Here is a 21,732-nt window from a genome sequence, read left to right on the forward strand (position 1 = left end):
TGTAGCAGTGGGATGCCACAGTAAGTAAGCGCCTCCTAGTTTCTCACAGGAAGACACACTTGCCCCGGAACTCACAGTTCAAATCTACCTTTACCACCAGCCCACGTAGGCACCTGTGCTCCCCACCGATTTTCTGACAGCTGTTAAGTCCTTATTGAAGAAAACCTATTCTTAGGCTAAATTTGGACTTCGAGGGTCTCGTCGGGGTCTGCTTAACTCACAAGAGTGCTGCACTCCCCCAGCCCCTCTGCAGTGTGCAGTACTTAGTGTGTTTGTGGGTACCTACATAGTCCAGGGGAGTCCTGTTTCCAAAAGAAGCTTCAGAGTGTGTGTGTGTGTGTGTGTGTGTGTGAGCTGGTCTACTCCTCCTCCATTCTAACTACACCACAGGCTGCTCCTTAGCAAACGGCTCAGCTCTACCAGTAGCTGCGACCTCTACCAACGCCCCCTTAAATGTGTGCACAGGAAGCACGGGTTTTAAGAGGTCATCTTAGGCGTTCCAGTCGACTCCATCTACCTACACAATTCACTCAGTACATACATCTAAGCCTGCGATTACAGACGAAAGTTCTGATGCTCTCCCTGCAGATCAGCTCTGACCCCGTGGACTCTTTCAGTCCCCTGGACCTCTTACAAATGCACCCCGAGGCTGGCAACACCTGAGGAGAGGCTAGGTTTAAACAAAGCCGTAAAACAGCTTCACATGCTCTCCTTCCACTCCATTTCCGACATGCCCTCTCTTACCTCCTCTCGCACCATGGCACGTTTCCGTGTTTATCAGGGTCTCTGTGCCCACCGAGCTTCACCCCATTATCCGAAAAGGTATTATTCTCTGAGAAGCAACAGCGTTATAGGCAGAGAACTTCTTGGGTCAAAGGTAACCACCAACATAGATCTTAGCTGTGAAAAAAAATGTCCGTCATCCTTAAAGGTGGTGCGGCCCGTGCCAAGCCAGCCTGGCACAGATGATAAAAACTGACTGAGTGTGTTTGTGCGTGCGTGTGCATGTGTGTGTGTGTTGAATATCTTGAAGGCAGTATCGAGCAACCTGTAGTAGGCAGATGCTAGGCAAGCACTGATCTTGAATGAAGGAAATGGTCATAAAGGATTAGGATGCACAGGACTTTTGGCCTGAGGACCCTTCAGATCTGTGTGGCAAGGTGACTAACGAACTGCCTGACTCAGAGAACAGAAGTTAGGGCTGTCTGAGCAGGGGGCGATATGGAGCTGTCTTGGGAAGGCTAGAACTCAGAGAGAAGAAAGGACATCTAAGTACAATCTTCCATAGTCCTTGGTGCCTGTGAATTGCACATAAATTGAGGCTATGTTGAGGAACCTGGCAGAAGACATCTGGGAAACTGAGGAAAGAGAGCAGTGATTTTTTTTCTTCTTCTGCCCATTTAGAGAAGAGATGGGACTCAGGGACTGAGTGTAGCCACGGTAACAGCCAGCAAAGTCAACAGACTTTAGAGAACACAGCTGGCTCCTGAGTTCCCACAACATTTCTGTCAGTGTCTACCACAGAATCCAAATGTGCTGAATGTGCATGGAAACCGGAAGGTGTGATGCCAGCAGTCAGACGAAGACTATTACTCACAGAGAGTGAGCCCAAGTGACCAATTGCTTAGGGAATAGACAAAGATTTGAAAGAAGTTGCTTTGAGGACTGTGGAGAAGCTCGTGGTTGCAAGGAGTAAATAGACATTTGAACTGAAAGAAAAACATGAGAATATAAGAAACGCAGACCTTAAGGTTGAAAGTGCCATTTCCTAAGTAAAACATTCACCTAGTGGTCTGTACAGGCATCAGATAAACCGACAGACCCTACCTTCCTAAAAACGAGAGGAAGGTCGTGAGCACGGACCGAGCAGGTGATCTAACCCAGAAAAACAATGTCAGCAATGAAGCGTTTATAAATAAATATATGCGTAGATGTAAATATTTAGGCAAGTGGACGCTTAGGAATATGTTCACAGGAGATATGTGAGAGAAGGTCAAAGAAATTCTTAGCACGGAGGAGGAAAAGTAGTACAACATACAGTGGGCAGGATACCTCTGTGAGAAAACCCAGAGTCCAATTTCTTTCTTTAAATTGATTTAAAGGAACGCAACAATCTAAGTAAGTAAGCGCTGCTGAGTGAACAGCGTGTGTGGATAAGAGACTGACACTCATGTGTGGCGATGGGCAAGGCTAAACTGTCAAGAGGCTCTCGCAGTTCACACGAAGGGGCTCAGTCTTAACTCTCTATAGACAATGATCTATTAAGAATTAGCAAGGGGTTTGCAACCCCATAGGAACAACAACAGTATCAACCAACCAGACCCCCAGAGCTCCCAGGGACTAAACCACCAATCAAAGAGTACACATGGAAGGACCCATGGCTCCAGCCACACATGTAGCAGAGGATGGACCTTATCTGGCATCAACGGGAGGAAAGGCACTTGGTCCTGCCAAGTCTCCATGTCCTAGTGTAGGGGAATGCCAGGGTGGGGAGGTGGGAGGAAGTGGGTGGGTGGGTGGTTGGGTGGGTGAGGGAGCATCCTCATAGAAGCAGGGGGAGGAGGGATGGGATAGGAGGTTTCCAAAGGGGAAACAGGAAAAGGGGATAACATTTGAAATGTAAATAAATAAAATATCGAATAAAAAATATCCAAAAAATATTAGCAAGGGGGTTGGAGGGATGGCTCACTGGTTAAGAGCACAGGCTGCCCTTCCAGGGCACCAGGGCTGGCCCCTTATGATCCACATGCCAGCTCACTGTGGTCTGTAACTGCAGTTCTAGGAGATATGACACCCGCCTCTGGCCTCTGTGAGCATTGCATGTACTTGGTGCAACAATCTGAATAAAAATCTAAAAAGGTTAATCTTAAAAATCAAAATAAAGGCATTCAAGTGAAACCCTGATTACTTCTTGCTAGTGTTCCTCCCTTACAGTCACTACTCAGTGCTTCAAGCTTAAAGAAACACCAGACAGTAACATGAATCCATACACACAGAACCACAGAACATAAATAACAACAGGAATTCTGTGGGGAATTCCAACAGAAAACACATGCCTGGATACATCTTCTCCCTCTTCCTTCCAACTGATTTAAACAGCAGCTGTGCAGAATGATATTTCAAATGTTATTATCAGGGATACCCCCATTGAAATGTGACACATCTGACAATTACAGAATAAAAGAGGAATATAAGGTAAAATGTAAACTTTTAAAACTTCAGAGGTTGGAAAGACTGTTTAACGGCTAAGAGCACATACAACTCTTAGAGAGGATCTGAGTTTGGTTCCCACGGCAGTAGGCTCACAACTGCCTGTAACTCCAGCTCCATGGGATGTGACAACCTGCTCTGGACTGTGTGGGCATATGAGAGCTTACACACACACACACACACACACACACACACACACACACACACACCACACAGGCACTCACACACACAGCACACATACATAACACACATATAACACACAACCACAGACACACATAGACACACAGACACACATAGACACACAGACACACATAGACACACTCACATACACACATAACACACACACACAAACACACACATATAACACAGACACACACATAACACACACAGACACACAGACACACACACAGACACAAACACAGACACACATAGACACACAGACACACAGACACACTCACATACACACATAACACACACACAAACACACACACATAACACAGACACACATAACACAAACACACACACATAACACAGACACACACACATAACACACACACAGACACACAGACACACAGACACACACACAGACACACATAGACACACAGACACACATAGACACACAGACACACATAGACACACTCACATACACACATAACACACAGACACACACACACAAACACACACACATAACACAGACACACACACATAACACACACACATAACACACACAGACACACAGACACACATAGACACACTCACACACACAGACACAAACACACACACATAACACAGACACACACACAGACACAAACACACACAGACACAACTCACACAGACATACAGAGACACATACACACAGACACACAGACATACACACACAAATACACAAACACACATGACACACAAACAGACGCACAGACACACTTGCACACATAACACACACAGACACACTCACACACAGACACACACACAAACACACAGACACACACACAGACATACAGACACACAGATACACACAGACACACAGACACACAGACACAGACACACACACCTTGGAAACATTATAAAAACAAATCTTTGAAAACCATCATTTCCCTGACCCCTCACTGGCAAATGATCTGCGAATACTAAGCCTGAGAGACCCGTGTGGACCTGCGTGATAAGGCTGCGTCCTGTGATACACTCCCCTTCTTGTCACACCCTGACCTAGTGAGACCCCAGTGGATGAGTCAAGTCCCCTCATGCCTCTGTGTGAAGCCTGACCCCTCCGATGCAGGTCCACACACACTCACTTCCTCACCTGCAGTGGGCTGGCCTAATGCTATTTCTATTTTAATGTTAATTTGGGGGCCCTTCCGGCTGGTTGTTCTAAAGACAAGAGAGTCCGTTTGTAAGACACTGAATGACCCTGTCCCAGTTGATTGTGATTGGTACATAAAGATGTCACTAGTCAATAGCTGGGGAGAAGAGATGTAGGTCGAGTTGAGTTTTGGTGGGCTGAGAAGAAGGAGAGGAGAGGGAGGAAGAGGTGCCATGGGATAGAAGAAGAATGCATAGGAGTGGAGAAAGGCGAGGCACTATGGCTTAGAAGAGCCATAAAAGTATGGTTGCCATATAGGTTGTCCAGTTAGTGCTAAGAGCAGCCTCGATAAAACATAATGAATAATAACTTGGGTTAAGATTTTAATAGCACGGAGGGTAGGCAGCTGTCCAGTTATTATGTTGCCTCAGGCATATTAAACACAAAGGCTGTGGGTGTGTCTTTCATCCGAGACCACGTGCTGGGATGTTTAATATATATATATATATAATTTTAAAAATATATATAATATATTTTTAACTACACTAGCCTATTTGGCTGAGCCTGTTTCCCATAAGCTGCCCCGTATGACCACACATGGAACATACCATACCCTGAGATATGATAAATCTTTCTGCATCTCCATAGCAATGTTTGAACAATCCTTAGTCTGCCTTCAGCAAGGGAGGCGACCTACTCCACCCGCCATATGGTTGTGAGCGGGGAGACAGAATCTTGACTCACAGGACAACAGGAAACCGAAACTGGGAAGAGACAGTAGATAGCTCTTTTTTCTTTTTCTCCATAGATTAGTTTTATTCCTTCCCCCCTTAGCTCCTTTAAGAGACACAGGATTCGCTACCATGTTGCAATTGCTAGGCTTGCGGTAAACACAGACGCAATATACACAGCAGAAATAGAAGAGTGGGGGTGGGGGGGCTGAACTGTGAAGAATGAAACTGGGGAGGGGGGCTGCAGAGACGGCTCGACGAAGAGATCAATCTACCCGTGAGAGCCCCGGCTTCTCCAGAGTCCATGTAAACATGTGATGTGCACGGAGGCTGTCTGTAACCCAGTGCTCTGAAGGCAGAGGCAGAGAATCTCTGGAACAAACTATCTGGGTAGACTAGAGGTATACGGGAACTCAGGGTTTAACTAGGACCCTGTGTAAATGAGTAAGGTCAAGAGTGACAGAGGAAGACTTCCGGCGGCACTTATGGGCCTCTGTATGCACATATGTGCTGTCCCCCAACCCATCCACCCACACCCACACACATATGAGCACACACATCACACACAGACAGATGTGAAATATAAGAATGAAGCTGGTTTTGTGTGTCAACTTGACACAAGCTGATGATATCACAGAGAAAGCAGCCTCCCTTGAGGAAATGCCTCCATGAGATCCAGCTGTAAGGAATTTTCTCAATTAATGATCAAGCGGGGAAGAACCCAGCCCATTGTGGGTGGTGCCATCCCTGGGCTGGTTGTCCTGGGTTCTATAAGAAAGCAAGCTGAGCAAGGCAGGGGAAGCAAGCCAGTAAGAAACTTCCCTCCATGGCCTCTGCATCAGCTCCTGCTTCCTGACCTGCTTGAGTTCCAGTCCTGACTTCCTTTGGTGATAAACAGCAATGTGGAAGTGTAAGCTGAATAAACCCTTTCCTCCCCAACCTGCTTCTTGGTCATGATGTTTGTGCAGGAATAGGAACCCTGACTAAGACGATATGTTAGGATATGCATTTGTAAGGCCTAGATCAACCACTATAAATAATGGAAGAAAATGTAGGTAGAAATCAGCACAGTAGTCAAAGGCGAGCTAGACCTTAGAGTGAAGGGGAAGTGAAGTATCACAGAGGGACAAAGCACTCACTAAATAAACGAGGAAAGGAGAGGTGAATGGTGTGGCTAACCATGTCAGTGAGGCAAGTGGATTTAGTCACTTGAAGGGGAGAAACTGTAGACTTCGTAAGACAAATGAACAACCAACCAACCATGTTTAGGGGCTGGAGAGATGGCTCAGTGGTTAAGAGCACTGGCTGCTCTTCCAGAAGTCCTGAGTTCAATTCCCAGTGACCACATGGTGGCTCACAACCATTTGTATAGAACTCCAGTTCCAAAAGATCTGATGCCTTTTTCAGGCTTCCATAGTGACCAGATACCTTCCTAAGTGCTACACAGACATCGATGCAGACAAGATACTGGTACACATAAAATAAAAATTACATCAAAATGAAAAACAAATTTAGTCTCACAAGTATAGAGGGGTTGAAAATAAAATGTCATATCCTACAATCTGCGGAGTGGCTCTACTAAAAAGAGACAAAATAAATCCTAAAGCAAGAACATTCTTTTTTTTTTTTTTTTTTTGGAGCTGGAGACTGAACCCAGGGCCTTGTGCTTGCTAGGCAGGCACTCTACCATTGAGCTAAATCCCCAACCCCGAGCAAGAACATTCTTAAAGAGAGACAATTTATAAGAATGGAATTGTTATACTATCAGGAAAACATAGTAAATACATGGTGATCTCTTTGATCACTTTCATTAGTATATATTCACTGTAGAAACTACCGGGTTTCATTAGGACACTTCATGTGTGGACATAAGATACTGTGATCAACATTCCCTGCCACCAGCCATGGGTTCTTACTCTAACCATCCACGGAACCTCCTTCCAGTCTCATGCTTTGTGTAGTCCTGGCTGTCCTGGAACGCCCTCTGTAGACCAGCCTGGCCTTGAACTCACACTGAGATTAAAGGTGTGCACTACCACGCCTGTCTAGTCTTATATCTTTAAAAAAGATCTATACATAAGAGAAAACATATATTTTGTGCATTTGTGCACCGCGTGAGTGTGTGTGTGCATGTGTGCATGTGTTGGGAGTAAGGGTGGGGTCTCTAGTAGCCTAAGCTATCGTCAAATCTGTCCATAACTTAAGTTGGCCTTTTTTTTTTTTTTGTTCTTTTTTTCGGAGCTGGGGACTGAACCCAGGGCCTTGCGCTTCCTAGGCAAGCGCTCTACCACTGAGCTAAATCCCCAACCCCTTAAGTTGGCCTTGAATACCTGGTCTTCCTGTCTCCACTGACCAAGTGTTGGGAATATAGACATGTGTCACCACACTTTCATGTTATTTCATGCAGCACAAGTCAACGTGACTTTGTTCTTCTAAGGGTATGTTACACACATCACTAAAATATAAATACATGTCACACATATGCACATACATGCAAACATATGCACATATACATGCACATATGAACACATGTGCAAACGTGCACACAGTCATGCACACACACATACATGCACACACTCAAGCACACTCACACATGAACAGACAAGCAAACACATACACACACATGAACACATTTATACACACATAAACACACATGTATACACGTGAACATTTACACACACATGCACACACCCCTCAATGCAGCTGTTGATTGGCACCTACATTGACTCAGTGACTTATAAATGTGGATGTGCAGGCCAGCACCTGATTTTTAATAACTGTTAGAACAAACGGGCGGTCTGTCAACAGGATATAAAAGACTTGAAGAACAACATGAACTAGACTGAACAGGAATCAATAGATCACCCCACCTGGTAACAAAAAACATAGCAACAGAGTACAGAGCCTCCTGGAGATCACATAAAGACTCTAGGACTCACCACACTTTGACCTAACAAGGCTACACACACTTAAAAGGGTTAAAGTGGAATGAATTATGTTTTCTAACAAAAATTAAGGAAGTCAGATGTAAAAATACAATCACATGTGAATTAAATAATATTCTAAACTGGCCAAGAAAATGTCTCTATCACTCTATCAAGAAAATACATCTATCGGGGCTGGGGATTTAGCTCAGTGGTAGAGCGCTTACCTAGGAAGCGCAAGGCCCTGGGTTCGGTCCCCAGCTCCAAAAAAAAGAACCAAAAAAAAAAAAAAAAAAAAAAAAGAAAATACATCTATCATAAACATGAAGGCTAAGTCATATAAAAAGAGAACCCATATGTTCTTGAAGCAAAAACTGATAAAATGGAGAGATGATTCAATTATGACAGTAACCAGAAGTCTCTATAATTGGTAGAAAGTTTGAAAATTCACTATATACAACCACTATTTTTCAATGATCTTACTCAATTAAAAATGTTTCAAGCCTAGAATATTAAAAACTATCTTGAAAAATAAGAATAAAACACCCTCTGCTCTCCATCTTATCAAAGGGGCTGTAAAGATGGCCAGAGACTGACAGCCCTTGCAGCACAGTCATAAAGACCAGTGTTCAAATCCCAGTTCCCACCAGCTCTGGTAACTCCAGCTCTGGTCTCCGTGTGCAAAGGCATGGGCAGCATAAACACCATACACATGTGTACACAGACTCACAGACATGCACTCAAGTCTTAAAAAAAAAACCACTTGCAAAGCTACTGTAATGAGGTTGCACTGAACTGACAGACATAGACGCAGAGATTAGACACTGGAGTCAGATGCAAATGCATGCTATGAGAGCCAACTATTTTTAACAAGGATGCAAGGTGAATCAATGTGGAAAGGACAATCTTTTCAACAACTTGCACTGGGACATCTGCCTGCAAACTCTGACCTCACAACATACATGTTACATAGAGGGGCTCATAGATCTGCATCTAAATGCCAAAGGTGCATTTGAACTTCTTAGAAGAGCAGTAGTGAGTCTCTGCTCGAGGGCTGGGCAATAATTACTCAGATGAGATGCCCAGAGTAACAAGCTTTGGCTTCATTCAAGTGATACATCTTTGTCTCAAAGAACTACAAAAGTGCAAAGCCAACAGAGGAAGTAAGAGACAGATTTGCCAATCATGCATCTGATAAGGGAATAATACACAGGATATAAAGGCAATTCTTACGCCAGTGCATTCAAACCACTACATTTAAAAACCAAGGGTTTGAATGGGAACTTGGAGAGGAGGCCCATGGAAGTATTCTTAACGATGGTATTCACTGGTCACAGCACAAGTCAGGACCACGGCGAGCCACCACCTTCTCACTAGAACAGCTGCCATCAAAGACAAGGACAACACATATGTGGACACAGGTGAAGAAACGAAAGCATGCAGTCACCGCTGGTGAAAATGGCAGGGGCCAAGGCCACTTCGGAAAAGTTTGTCAGACAAAAAATCACCATATGGTGGCAACACCAATCCCAGGCACCAAGGAAAAGGGAAAGGAAGCATTATAGCCATAGAGGGTTCTGGAATATGGAGGAGGAAGAAGGGAGCGATTACAAAAGGCAGGATCTGTTGGGTGAAACTATTTGGGATTTGTAGTCTAATAAAGGCTTACAGATTCCAAGAGAAAATAGTTAATTTCAATCATGGTCTGCTCTTAGCAATGGAGCACCCACTCGTGTGCCAGTTCCCCAGGCCCACGGCAAGCATGGATTACCTGGTCTATCCTTTCCCACTCATTTACTTTGAAAACTCTTGGTCCCGAGTGCGAGATCAACATTAAAGATTAGGTCCTTCAAAACTATGCACAAGTCACAGACATTCCTCACTGTGTGAGCCCAGGAGGAGATGCAGACACACGCCACACAACGCTCATCAATACAGACGGCCTCCGGAAACCAAACGACAAGAGTTGCCAACAGACAAAAGAAAACAAACAAACAAAAAAGACAGAAACCCAGCAACAGAACAGACCTCTAAGTTCTAGAATTACTTACTATACCGTGGGACCAAAATGACTGATGGTCAGTGTTAGCAACAAGATTACACAGGACGAAAAGGAACGGGAAACACGCTCAGAGAATAAAAACAAGCCAACCGAAAGGCCTCTGAAGACGACCCGGTGTTGGCTACGCCAAAGGTTTTACACAACCGTCTGGATGGGGTTCGAAAGCTAACGAGAGGCGTGGAGCACGAGAACGCCACAAGAGTAGCACCAAAGTAACGACTAAAATGGATGATGAAGAGAAATTCTGGAAATGAAGCATAAGGAGGCCGAAGGAAAGACTGACTTGAAGGCTTCAAATGCAGAATGAAGCGGGCAGAAGAATCAATGAGATCAAAATCAGGACAATGCAAAACTAAAGAAAAAAAAAGAAAGAAAAAAGATGGAATAATAGGGCTATAGTATTGGGGACTTGGTGAAAACTCCCCAAGTTTGGTGAAAGAAAGAAAGAGAGACATCTAAGAAGCTGAGTTCAACCCTCATAGGGAGAGCTATGTCCGAATGAAAGACACACGTTATAATTAAGCCATTGGAAGACAAATCAGTAAGAGAGACATTAAGGCAGATGAAAGGGACCCACCTCTCTCTTGTGCACTGGAACAGGAGTGAAGTGCTATTAGGACACTATTACATTCTGTCCGAGTTCATCATAAGCCTTTATCACAAGCGTTCCTTTGAGTGTTATAAAAGATCACACAGACACAAAATAGATCAAGGGTTGCCCACAGTGGGGAGAGGAACACTGTGGGAAGACGGGGCAATGGCAGATCACTGTCAATGGATACAAGGTGTTTTCTGGGGAGCTTAAAATGTTCTAAGATGTCATTGTGTTCACACAAGCTCGACTGTTCAAACCCATTTACCATACTGTGTTGAAAGGCTAGTGCTGCAGTGTATCAATTATGTCCACGAAGTTGTTGTCAGAGGGGCAGAAGGATATGGGAAAGGCATTTTTAGGAAAGAGAACCTGAGGGGCTGGAGAGACGGCTCAGTGGTTAAGAGCACTGACTACTCTTTCAGAGGTCCTGAGTTCACCTGAGTTCAATTCCCAGCAACCACATGGTGGCTCGCAACCATCTGTAATGGGACCTGATGCCCTCTTCTGGTGTGTCTGAGCACAGTGACAGTCAGTGCACTCACATAAAATAAAGAAAGGAATCTTCAGAATGTCTCCAACAAGCACATGTCAAAACAAGGACTAGATGGGGCTGGAGGCATGGCTCAGCGGTTAAGAACACTCCCAGCTCTTAAGTTAGGTTGCCTGTACCCAATATCAGGCAGCTTAGAACTGCCTGTAACTCCAGCCCCAGGAATTTAACACATCTGTCCAGCCGGAATCTTTGCAGATGTTACTCCTCCTGGGTACTTCCAGCTTCCAGCGCCAGGGTGGTCTCCTGGCCCTCCTCATCCTTCTGACTTCAGCTTAGTCCCTTGGAAGGTTGGCAGGCTCCTCGGGTGAGCCAGCATCTCCCCTGACGGACTGCAAGCATCCCTGCTTTGCATCACAAAGAAGACCTGTTGGTTGCGTGTGTGCTTGTGTGCTTGTGTGATTATCTGACCCGCTGCCTGCTTGCAGAAGTGCACCTGATCCCTAGCCAGAACCCTTAATCAATCTCTCCTTCTCTTGGGGGAAGAAAAGGACAAAAATAAATTATGACTTAAACTATTGTTCTCTAGTGAGTCATGCGCGAGGATCTGCCTGCTCCTTTTTATAGAAAAATAAGTTTCACATTATCGAGGCAAGTGGAATGTGCAAACCTCACAGAGTTCTTGTGAGAAGTCTCTGCCTAGAAACAGTGCCAGCTTGCTGCTTAATGATATTATTATCCTCGGGGATAGAGGGACTGGATGGCTGTACCCACGGCACAGAGGCGATGACATTGACAAGGGTATCACCCCAGCCTACCTCTCTCTAACAAGAGGCCTGCCTGTTCTGAAGCGGACACCTGGCTGTTTGCAACCCTTCCCTACCTGTCTGTCAGGAAGAGGAAGAGGCCATGATAGACCTACACCAACAGGGGGTCCTAAGCAAGGGTCTGAAGTGATAGGACACCCAGCCTGCTGCTGCTGCTGCTGCTGAGGCTTGCAGAGAAGGAAAAGGAACTGGGTTGCCAGTCAGTGTTGGGGCTTCTTAGTATCTTTTAATTCATGCTTGTCTCAAAAAATAGTAACAATAAAGCTTGCCCTGGAGATACAAGTCAAACCTCTCTTGCTAAGTATGTACACTTGAAGGTAGGTCTATGGAGGAAAAGGGATTAGATTAGGTACTAGAAGGGTACTGCCACAATGCAGGGGCTCTAGGAACACAGCTGAATGAATGAATGAATGAATGAACGAACGAACGAACGAACGAACGAACAAATGAGCCACTTCTTAGCAACATCCACTAGAGGAAAGAAACTTTCCTATTAAAAATGAGATGGCATACCCAGTTCTACCGCCGAGGCCACTTAGCATCCCTGGGTGTGAGGGGCAGACTTTAAAATCTGTGACTCTGTGCTTGCCCATGTCATGCCACAGTTAGTTCATTAGCCTGAGAGGTACGCCTGTTTTCCCTCACACCTTGATGGGCTCTGATGGCCTGCTTCGTGAGAGTGAAGGAATGTGGGGGCACAGGAGAGCCTGGTCTGGAGGCTTTGGCTGTCCCTAGACTTCCCTTCAGCTATGGGCAGGGCGGGGATGACAAAGGCACAGAGGGAAAATGAGGCATTGAACCACTGCTCCTGGGAGTGTTTCTGTGCAAAGAAAACACAGAACAGCTCAGCCATCCACAAGATAAATAGCATCGTTTATGAGCACACAAATAGGACCTTATGTAAGACAGACTACTGTGTTCTGAAAATTGCATAACCACTGACTTGGTGGTGTTCGGAGACCCTATAAATGGGTGAATTAAGTTCAGTGGTGGAATACGCATGACAATAGGTCTGGTCCAGCACACGGTCATATAGGGATCGTGTTTACTAGCGACCTTTACCACACAAACACACCTGAGAGAAATTCAGTTCTCAAATGACATTGCATGACAGTTTCCACAAGGCCAGGGGTAGAAACATTAGACACTTTCAGGTTATTAGCATAGAACACACACATACACACATTCACACATATATAATAAATATTATATATAGCATAGGATATATATATATTATATATATTCAGTTACCTTAAAATTTATAAGAAATTTGTACACAGACACACACCAACAGACAAACACACAGACACACACACATACACACACACACACACACACACACACACACACACACACACACACGATTTATGACCAAACCATTACTTCCAAAATAGCTAAGCACAGGAGCTCCAAACTTTACAATTCTATTTGCATAATTCTTGGGGAAATACAATATAAATCCATGCTAACACTGGGGTGTAGGGAGCGGCTAAAGATGGCGCCGACATCCGGTGGTCGTTTGTAGTAAACACCTACAGCGCATGTGTTGGCAGACCCCCAGCACCTACAAGGCCAGGGTGATATTCATGCTAAATAGGTTATTTCATGCTCCACCAATCCCCAGTGGACAAATTTACAGCCACAGTCTGTTTTGTATATAAGGCAAGTGCCTTTGTTGCTCGGGGTCCCCGTATCATCAATAAGGTGTTCCTGCAATAAAGGCTGATTGAGAAGGATCCAACGGTGTTGCGTCTTCCTTGCCGGTCGAGGTGGGCGCGACACTGGGGTGTATCCTGCAAAGATGCCTTTGACATAAGAACTGCTACTCTCTAGTTGAGCCTTACCACTGCAGATGTGAGCCTAGAGCGGTCACGGGCTGACTGCTGAACACCTGTCTGATGGACAGGACCCTGGAATCCAGGCACAAGGGACGTCTAGACAAGTCGGCTAAGTTTTAACTTTCTGTACACTGAGGCAATACAACCATTACGATACATTCACACTTGCTGAAGTTAACACTTGAGATTTCCAGGATATTACATATGTATGGCCGGCATTCCTGCGGTTTAGCAGACATGTGGGGAGAATTATAAATAGGAAGGCATGACCCAAAGCCTGTTCACAAGACAGGCCACCACGCTGTCCCTGACTATTTAAAATTGGCAGAATCCGACATAAAGGTCAAGCAACTATCAGTAAACTCCTTCTAAAGCAGGGGCAAAGGTGAAGGCCCACGTGCACTCGGCTTTCTGCGGCGGAAGACGGTATTCACAGGGATGGGGGCTGACATACCAGGAATTTTCCAACTGGGGTACGAGACATGCAGTGTATTTACTTATGCTGAGCAAATGAATTTAAATCAGCCACGGCCACACTTCCCTCTGCACACAGTGCACACAATTACAACGCACTGAGAGCCAAACACCCTTCGGGGATAAGGTCAGTGGGCTGGGGGAGTTGCTATTTGCACAGGAGTTCAGGGTATCTTTCATAGCCGTGGCTGTCAGCCGGGAGCCAGCCCGTTAATGCTGAGCTTCAAGTGATAACCGCAGTGTCTTTTCATCTTGACCTCTGGTTTCCCATCTCTCCACTCCAAGGGTTTATCAATTATGCCTTGTAGATCCAAGGCACAAGCAAGAGGCGCTAAGAACGGAGTGCTCTGTTTACCTAGCCGCGCGTGTCTCCCTCCCTCCTTCCCCTTTCTCTCGTATCTGAGTGTGTGTTAAAAGGAAACACAGAAAATTATTATTTTGGTCCAGAATTCACACAACTGGAGAAGACAGGATAAAAGCCTTAAGACAGGAGATCACCCGAATTCTAGAACATAAGACACTAGGTGCTGAAGGGCTGGCGTCAGTACCCAGACCCTGGCAAGGACCAAGTGGCCTGCCTCCCTGGACTCCCCCCACCTCACCACCTTGTTCTCAGGGGCCCACCTGGGATCAGGCCTGACGCACTGGTAGAAGGCAGACATCTTCCTGAGCGTACAGCAAGCCTCAGCTTCTCTCATCCTTCTGGGGACTAGCAGCAGGAAGAAGAGTGGGCCACCCTGTCCACTCTTGAGGGGCAAGGGGCTCTTGGGACACCACTGGGCACTGGGCACGAGTTCTTGCCCCTGTTCCCCCAGCAACTCTTCTGAGCCATGAGGAAGTGGGGTTTCTGCCAACCACGGAGCCCCGGGGCTTCTTGGGCAGGTGTGCAGGCACCGGGCAGTTACTGCTCTCTGAGAGGCACACGCACTTCCTTCTCCTGTGGGCAAGGAGTGGGGGTGGCCTGACTCCTTGGGGAGTTGGTCTGGAGTGGTTGTCACCTGCCTCACGGTGACTGGAATCGCTGCTACACCACAGAGAACAAAACACAACAAACTCCAGCTCACCGTCCTCACCGGGGAGGTGGCAGAGGCTGAGGGGCAGGACTGTGTCCTCTTACAGGAAGAACAGGACCTAAACAGACATGCAGCCCCTCCCTTTGGCTATCAGACTATTGGAATAATACTCCCCAGAACACCAGAATTCCTCCGGGAGCCTCACCTGCAACCTGTGCCACCCAGAGGAGGAATTTGTCTCCCAGGAAGAGATTCCAGTTCTGACAATTCAGATACCTTGCAGGAAAGACTGAAGCCGAGACAATGGCGGACTCAGAGATGGGTAACAACACATCCCGGCCAGGACGGCTTTAGTTATGCATGCCCCCCAGGCCTCTATTTAAGCCTAAATCGCCTATCAGGACCCCGAAGGTCCTGATAGGGAGGGATAGGTCATTGGATCTCTGTGTTCTTCTTCCCAGCGAGGCCACAATAAACAAATCTCCTCTCCCCTTTTTTCTTCATTAATTTATCTTGGCTGACTGAGGACAGGGTGTTCCCAGCCTAGCTTGTCAGGGCTAATGGCCCAGGCTCTGACCCTAAAGCAATTCTCTATCTGAAGAAGGCCAGAACCTGGGAAGAAAAGATCTCAGAAAAATCTAAACAAACAAACAAACAAACAAACAAAAAACATATCACAACCCAATCCCATTCTTGCATCCGAGCCACACAGCTCCTCCTGTTCCCAGGTCCACTCTGAAGAGCAAGGGGCTTTAAAGCCTGTCATGATTCCTTGGGCTCCATACATTTTCAAACTGCTCTTTCCCGGCTGTCTAAATACTGCTTGTAGCTAGGGACAGGCTCACTATGCTTTGTGTGTCCCTGAACACCCCCCCCAACCCCTGCCACCCGGTGCTGCCCCCCTGCATGCCCTGCTAGAAACCACACCTGGCAGGTGTAAAGACCACGCCCACCCAAGAAGTCACCAACACAGCCTCTTTGGCTGGGATCTCTGCCTCTCCCAGTGACAAAGCCAAGGGTTTAGTGACATCCTCTCTGCCCTCCTACAACTGACACTTCAAAATAGTAGACTCCAGCAACTCCTGGCAAGGCCACTTGACTCAAGTTCAGCAAAGCCCGGCTGCCTGCCTCGGGGCGGCTACAGCCAGCGGTTTCTAAGCAACCTTTTAAGTGTTGACAGACAAGGATAGGCAGCAAATGAAAGAGTGTGGGGTGTGACTCTGTATTATTAAAATCTAGGCAGACTACGACTTTTGAAAGTGGTTCTAAAAAACTCTTTTTCCCCTGTTCCCCCAAACTGCTTCATACAGACCCCCTAGCCCAGGAGTTTACAATCTAAAGAGAAAAGCATGACAAAAGTGGCCAGTGATGACAGAAACAGAGGACACCAAGGGCTGTGGAGGTTGTCTATACCCTCTTCTCTTCATGTAGGGTTAGAATCTGCAGGCCCAGTTGCTACCTATCCTGTCTTCTCTTAGGGAGAGGGACAGTGAGCTAACAGACCCCTGTCTCCTCCTCAGGAACCTGTGTAGCAGTGTGAAATACTGAAGCAACGCGGCCAATACCTCAGAGTTGCGTAAGCTAGCTGGGCTCTGGCCCAGTGGCGTAAAGATGCCACACCACGTGACACCCACCACACCACGTGACACCCACCATGCCACGTGACACCACGCCACATGACACCTATTGCATCACGTGACACCTGCCGCACCACGTGACACCTACCGTGGCAATTCCGATCTGTGGAACCCACTGTGCCACCTGCCTGCTCTCAGGTGCGACTTGCCCTCTCCCAGCAGCTTAACAGTCTCTTGTGTTGTGCTGTGCTGGCTCAGCGTCACGGTGCCCAGCACAGAACGGCCCAGGAAGCGATGCGTGGCAGCTTGTGTTTGCACCTCTGTATGTCCAGGGACCAAGATTTCCTCGGAGAGCAGGAGGGAGATGAGAGGTCAGTCCTGACGCAGCCCTCATAAACTTCCGCGTGCATCTCCACCTCCCAGCATGCTCTCTGTGGCTGCTCGTTCTCACCCTAGCCTTCAGGAACTATGCTTGTTGTTCCAGTGTGTGAAACCATGTAATCTGGGTGGTAGACTGGTAATACCTACGTGTACCATTGGAGTGCCACTTATAAACTGCGACAGAAAGTCTTCTCTGGAAAAATATCTAATGTTTTCATAGTAAGACCTCTGTCTTGGTCCATTTTCTCTTTCTATAACTGAATAGTATGACGTATTGGATAGTTTATAAGGGATAAAAGTATATTTGGCTCATAGCTCTACGGAGAGATCTGACATTGAGGGGTTGCATCTAGTAGGGGGCCTTGCTGTCAGTGGGGACTTTGATGAGTCTTGACACAGCCTCGGACACCACCCTGAGAGGAGCAGACATGAGACAGAGGCGAAGTGGCTTTATGACAGACCCACTGGTGGTAACCCATGAATCCATGGTTAGCTCAACTCATTCTTAAAGACTTTGCTTGCCTGTCTCTTTCTCCACATCTTTCATTTTGCAAGTTTCTCTCCCTCTCCCACTCTCTGTGTGTGTACATGTTCGTGTGTTTGTGTGTATATGTGTACATGTTCGTGTATGTATGTATGTGTATGCACATGCATGCATATGTATGTTTGTGTGTGCACTCATGTGTAGGCCAGAAGTTGAAATCTGGTGTCTTCTTCAATTGTGTATATTGAGGCAGGCCCTCTCATTCAAACCCATTGCAGATTCAGCTAGTTTACCTATCCAGCTTGTCTGTCTCAAGGATCCCCTTTCTCTGTCTCCACAGTGATGGGATTGCAGGCATGCTGCCACACACGCCTGGCACTTCTGTGGGTTTCCAAGCATCTAAATTCCAATCCTCGTGTTTTTTGAGGTAAGTGCTTTACCTGTTAGGCCGAGTCCCCAGCCTGCTTGTCTCTTAAGGCCTCCCGATGGAGATTAAATTTCAATTTGCTCTTTGGTGAGGACATTCAAGCCATAACAGCACCCTATGTTTCCCAGGATCACATTTTTCAGAAGGATTAGCAGACGGTCCTGGAGAGTTTCTATCCCCACTCTTATCTAATGCTCAAACCCACCAGGGATTTGATGCTATAGTCCAGTTTTACAAGAGAAGGACACAGGATCTTCGAGGTTGAACAGCTCGTAGAAGATCACTGAGCTAGTAACTGAAAATCTGATGCTCAAATCAAAGCTTGTACATTGCCTGCGTGTCTGTCTATCCTAAGAGGGCAGGAAATGCTAAGAAACACTGGCCAAGAGCTTGAGGGACCAGTCTACCTTTATCCCTTTGGGGCAGGCAATCTGATAGTCTATATCAAAAGCCTTGTAGGGCCTCATCCTGCTGGGTCAGTCATTTCTGTTCTGGGGAATCTGTCCTAAAGAGATAAATCAAGGTCCCCTTGTAACACCTTTGGGAACATATTGGCTCTGTCACAGAGCTGAAGGGGAAGCAATCCTGGGAGAGGCTTAGAGCGCCATGCTGCAAAGGAGGCAACCAGCTTGCCCTCAGCAGCCAGCAACCTTGGATTTGGGGCTTGCCCAGGACTTGGTTTTGCCTCCATTTCCCACAGCCCGTTTTGCATGTCCTCATGCAGTGGCCGTGCTCTGACCTGAGGGTGGAAACAGGAACACAGCCCCGGGGTTCAGCCACCAAGAAACAGGCTGAAGGAGCCTCACATCATGTACCGCTAAGCACACTTACCCCTCTGAGTATTGTTCTTTCCAGGGTGTATAACTTGGGTGGAGAAACCCGAGGGGAAAGCCAGAGAAGTGGAGCAGAGGTTGTTGCTCTTGCAGAGCACCTGGATTCAGTTCCTAGCAGCCAAGGGGCGGTTCACAACCTCCTGCTCTTTTCTGATCTCCCTGGATACCAAGGTACCCATGGAGGGCGCACACATACATGAAGGTTCAAAAATAAACATAAGGCCCAAAGAATAACATATACTCAAAAAGTAAAATAAGATTAAAAAAAATCAAAAAGAAAGGATGGCGAGGAGAAAGATGAGGAGAAAAAGAGACAAGGTAAGGAAGGTGAGGAGAAGAGGAGGAGGAAGAGAAGGAAAAGGAAGAGGAGACGGAAGAGGAAGAGGAGGAGGAAGAGGAGGAAGAGGGTGAGGAAGAAGAGGAGGAAGAGAAAGAAGAGGAGGAAGAGGAGGAGGAAGAGGGGGAGGAAGAAGAGGAGGAAGAGAAAGCTCCATAGTAGTTCCCTCCTGGGAAAAAGCAGACAGCAGAAGTTGCTTCTTCTAAGGCAACACGGAGCCAGTTACCCTCACATGAGAAGTGCACTCTACGCTCTCCCAGAATGCAAAGGAAAATATTTGAGAACTTCTTAGAACTTCTTAGACAGGACTGAGTGCTGTGGCCTCCTCTCAGGCCCTTGAGAAATGAGGGGCTTTGGGGCTCCCTGGAAGATCTGTAGGCAAGAGCAGATGCAACCATTAGAGTCTTCTGTTTGGGCTGAAGCCAGCTTCCCACTGTCCTGGGACATTACCACCATCCCATCATTAGAGGCAGCCCAAGTACAGGTGACAGACATGGTTATTCTTGCTGTTGTTGTTGTTTTGTTTTGCTTTTTACAAAGCAAGGCTCATCCTCTCTGGCTGCCACGGTGCTGCTCCCAGGTGGAGCGCAGATAGACTGAAGAACCACTATCACCCTAACTCCATCCCTCAGATCACAAGGGGACTCTTGGGAACCCATCATGGGCTTGGCTACCCTCCATTTCACCCTCCCTGGCCACATGTAACACAGGGCAATTCCAGCTGTGTAGTCTCACACACACACACACACACACACACACACACACACACACACACACAAGCACGCACAGCAAAGCCAGAGCAATGTTCTTTCCCAAGCTGCAATGTCCCTCTACACAGCTGCCACAACTTAAGCCCTGTGAGGCTGGGGCCGTGGACAGAGTGTGAGTCAGTCCCTCATCCAGCAGACGAAGGCACCGGCCAAGTAGATGCCTGGCCGCCTAATTCCCAGCTCTCTGTGCTTCTTCCTGATGCCCATGGCTTGCTCTGAAACTCAGCAGATCAAAAGTCTCAGCTTATCCTCCCAGACGCTGCATTCTCAGGCGACAGCTGTCAGGCCTGTCAGTCACCCTGTGGGGAGGCAGGTCCAATCTCTGACAGGGAAAAAGGAAAGTCCCACCTGACAGAGTCAGAGAGAACAGTGCAGAGGCCCAGGACAGCGGGACTGTTATCCAGGGTTCTGTCATCTGCAGGAACTACCCTGAGGGTGAGATGCATGAGCACAGGGCTCAGACAGGAGTATCGTGAATCTCTGGAAATAATGTGTAGCAAGAGACTGAAGAAATGGGCTTCAGCCCTAAGGACAGAAACAAAGGTGACTATGGCTAGGGGGTTCTATGTTCACCATGGTGGGGTGGGTGGCCAGGTTGGTAGGCTGCCGATTAGAGCATGGTCCCTAACACCAACGATTCACTCTCAGACATACTGAGCACTGTGCCAATAAATGTGACCTGTCCATCTGTTGCCCTGCCTTAGTCAACTCCCAAGTTTTCTCCCAACCAGCTTGATCCCGGGATAAGACACACATGTGCAAACTGGTTTGTCCCACATAGGAGCAAAGCCTTCCAGGGACCATCTCGGAAGGACATTTGAATCTGGAGCTGACGTGAAGATTTTAAGAAATAATGAAATTATCATACCCCCCCCCCCTCGGCCAACTTACAGCTTCATTTGCCTGTATTTTTAAACTCAGCAAAAAAAAAATGGAGGTAGTATTTTAATGCCTTTATAAGTCTGAAATCACCTTGGTATGTTAGCAACTAAAAAGGTATTAAATTAGCTTCTATTTTAACTTAATCTAAAAATAGCTCAGGCAGCCTGAAAAATGCACCACACAGCTTAACCACGCTCACGTTTCCCATCCTGTTACAAGCTTCTGGTGTTTAAGGTAGGTTCATTTCCTCACTGACAGTGTTTTTCCTCCAAGAGCTGGAACTCAGTGAGGGCCAGCTTTGTGTTCACAACGTGGAATGCCTGTGTTAGACTATACAGTAAATGGCTATAAATTTAAATGAATGTGTTGGGCGTTTCATTTTAAAGTCATCACCAACCCACAACTTCTGCTTTAGAAGACACCTCATTTTTACCACAAGGAAAGATGAGGCAAAAGGGCACCACCTGGCACCACCCTCTCATTGTCTGTCCTTGGCAGACATCAAAAATCAATCACAGCATCATTCTCAGGGCTGCTGGCAGCACAATACTGCAGATAGCTACTTACTGCTAGCTGC

At 46.7% G+C, this 21,732-nt stretch overlaps 1 protein-coding gene across 5 annotated transcripts in view; it reads right to left on the reverse strand.

The window, feature by feature from the left end:
- Cracdl (CRACD like) overlaps window positions 1-21,732 on the reverse strand; it is a 122,828-nt gene that overhangs the window by 51,030 nt on the left and 50,066 nt on the right. For 2 of the 5 annotated variants that reach the window (XM_006244861.5, XM_006244862.5), the window contains exon 1: window positions 15,076-15,640. The exons of the other annotated variants lie outside the window; for them this stretch is intronic. In XM_006244861.5, the coding sequence (XP_006244923.2) occupies window positions 15,076-15,149 (74 nt within the window). In that variant the 5' untranslated portion in view covers window positions 15,150-15,640. Of the gene's footprint in view, window positions 1-15,075; window positions 15,641-21,732 lie in introns of those variants that run through there. 5 annotated transcript variants of the gene reach the window in all.

The sequence above is a fragment of the Rattus norvegicus genome, chromosome 9 (assembly GCF_036323735.1).
Source record: "Rattus norvegicus strain BN/NHsdMcwi chromosome 9, GRCr8, whole genome shotgun sequence".
Classification (NCBI taxonomy): Eukaryota; Metazoa; Chordata; class Mammalia; order Rodentia; family Muridae; genus Rattus; species Rattus norvegicus.